The 2,568-nt window shown below is 38.7% G+C and overlaps 1 protein-coding gene across 1 annotated transcript; it reads left to right on the top strand.

The window, feature by feature from the left end:
• Window positions 1-133: 133 nt before the first annotated feature.
• Window positions 134-2,563, top strand: LOC101862926 (the record flags this gene model as incomplete). The annotated part of the gene is made up of 3 exons (XM_005113528.2): window positions 134-365; window positions 1,676-1,847; window positions 2,474-2,563. Coding segments are annotated over exons 1-3 (453 nt in total), but the record flags the coding sequence as incomplete, so codon positions are not given.
• Between the last annotated feature and the right edge of the window lie 5 nt (window positions 2,564-2,568).

Raw genomic sequence — 2,568 nt, 5'->3', positions numbered from 1 at the left:
TATATATAGAATTGACTCATATTTTGTTATCTCAATACGCATGTAATAATATTGTTATGACTGTACAAATACTACTGACAAGATCAATATGATAATACTTTAAGTACTTCTTGTAGTTCGGTTCATGGTCTAACTGTCCACGTATTCTCTATTTCATGTGACAAGTGTACAGCGATGGCATCCTCCGACCAGCTGAAGTCTTTGCCATCTCAGCGTAAGTTGATCTGGGAGAATTACAATGAGCAGAAGACACAACACTGGCCAGCCAGGGGGAGGCATATACTGGCGCACTACGATGACGAAGGCATCGTTGTTTATCAGGCGTTCAACAAAGCTATAGCTGAGTACGCGGTCAAATTTCAAAGGTTTGTAGTTCATTTCGTGAAAAGTTTTGAAAAGAATTTTGTTCTAAATTAAGTTTTTCCAAAGAATTTTCTTTCTCCTCATTATCCTGTGCGGATCATGGTTGGAGCTGGTGCCACTGGTATGTCCTACTTCTTTGCTTTCCCTTTGTTTTTTCTGTCTGTTGGCCTTATTTTTTCCCCAGCACTGAATGACCATTTATTGTGTTGATTTTCTTATTAAATATATTTAACTCGAACAAATCATTATCCTGGTATCGGCAGAGTATTCTAAATTGCATAATTCTTTTTGTGCGAAAATCTCTTTGTGTTGTCTTGTTTAATCATTTTGTTGGAATGCATCACATTTAATTTATCTCTCTTTGGGGTGGGATGCCTCATCCTACTCAGCCTGGGTCATTGGGTCAAGCAAGCCTGCCAGCTAAATGTGTCACAACGCGGTGGAATATCAGGCGCTCGTCAATTTTTGGGCATATGGAGTTATTGGTATCATCTTAAAGTTTGTTTATTTGTCTTGCTTACAGTGAAGAAAATTACCCATCTATATTTAATGAATGTCATGGGATTTGCTATTGAAGGAGGTGGGGTTTCAGAGGTAAAAATAGTGAGAGAATGGCAGCCAAAATTTGATGAATGCCATGCCCGGAGAGCCCTGGGAAACTGAACATTTACATTTTTGCCCCTTTATTGAACGTTTTTCAGTAAAATCCACTCAGAAAGGTGTTTTTTAAATAGACATAACATAAAAGAGATTTATGCAAAAAGTATAAATTTGATAAATATTGTCAAACCGAAAGAAAATTGTCTGTTTCCAATTTCATTATTTTGACGAGCGCCTGATTTCACCACGTTGCCCCACAAATTGTGTTGTAAGAGGAATAAAAGTCATCCAATAAGGCTACTCTCTGGCACTTTTGATAGCTCAAGCTGCCCAGCGGCACAAAGACTCGAAGATACTGAACTCTAATCACAAACGTTTCCTTTTGTCTTTATTTCTACTTCTTCTATTTGACAATGACAATGACAATCTTTATTCTTCTCACAGGGAGAAATATGTCTTGGTCTTTAACAATGGCAGTAGACGTTACAGAAGTTACACCAAAAGGTGGACTCACGCAAACGCACAACAAGACTACAAGACGTATGGTCAAGTAAATAACGAGACTACAGGACATTAGGCCAAGTAAATACAGGTCTCACGTGCTGGGACAACCCGCTCCGTAAAACAATTTGAAGAAGTTAATGTACATGTTTTTCGATTTGCACTTAGCTACTCCCTACTTATTTTTCCACTTTTGTTGTTCATCTTCCAGATTTGGTGGTCCGGCTTACCGGTTTGAGCGCATGTCTTGGATCAAGACAAACTTCATGTGGATGATGTACCGATGTGGCTGGACCAGTAAACCCAATCAGGAACACGTGCTGGCAATCAGGATCTCTCGGGCCGCTTTTGAAGATATTCTCTCTAAGGCTTTGACAATGGAGGTTTGCTATCATGTTGACTTTCAGAAAGTTTTCGTTTACACTTACAGTTGCTCTCACATGCTTACCACCACACACTCATGCTCATACTCACACAATATACATACTCTTTTTTTTTTCATGAATGAAAGCCTGCTCACATGTTGGCTTACACCCTCACACACACACTCTTTCATGTATGCAAGCATGCTAACACACAAATGTTTAAAAAATTATTTTTTTTTACCCTGCCCAATTTTATCTTCTGGCGCTTTTGTGTTTAGTAATAACAACCAACTGTGCAGCATTTTGGATTTTGAAATTAGCTGTTAGTCTTAGAGTAAACACACTGGAGAATGTTTCACATATATAAATAAATAAATAAATAAATAAATATTTTTCTTCACTCTTATAACGTTTATTGGGAAGTTAAAAAACTTTTCTGTTTTTGTTGTTGTCCCATGTCCTGATTTTGGTGCCCATAAGAATGTACTGACATGGTGCATATTGTTAAGTCTTTTAGAGAAACGAAACAAGGGAAAGGGGAATAGTTAAGTCGGTGATGATGATGATGATGATGATTATGATGATGATGATGATGATGATGATGATGATGATGATGACGTTTCTGTTATTGCCAACGTCAACAGAAGCAGAAAGAGCAGTCTGTCTCCGCTGACAAGTTACAAGTTCGGCTACAGTGGGACCCCGACCACAACCCCCAGGGGGGCCCTGCTGCCTCACG

This window comes from Aplysia californica, unplaced genomic scaffold, assembly GCF_000002075.1.
Source record: "Aplysia californica isolate F4 #8 unplaced genomic scaffold, AplCal3.0 scaffold03181, whole genome shotgun sequence".
NCBI lineage: Eukaryota > Metazoa > Mollusca > Gastropoda > Aplysiida > Aplysiidae > Aplysia > Aplysia californica.
This window is presented reverse-complemented; position numbering and strand designations above follow the sequence as displayed.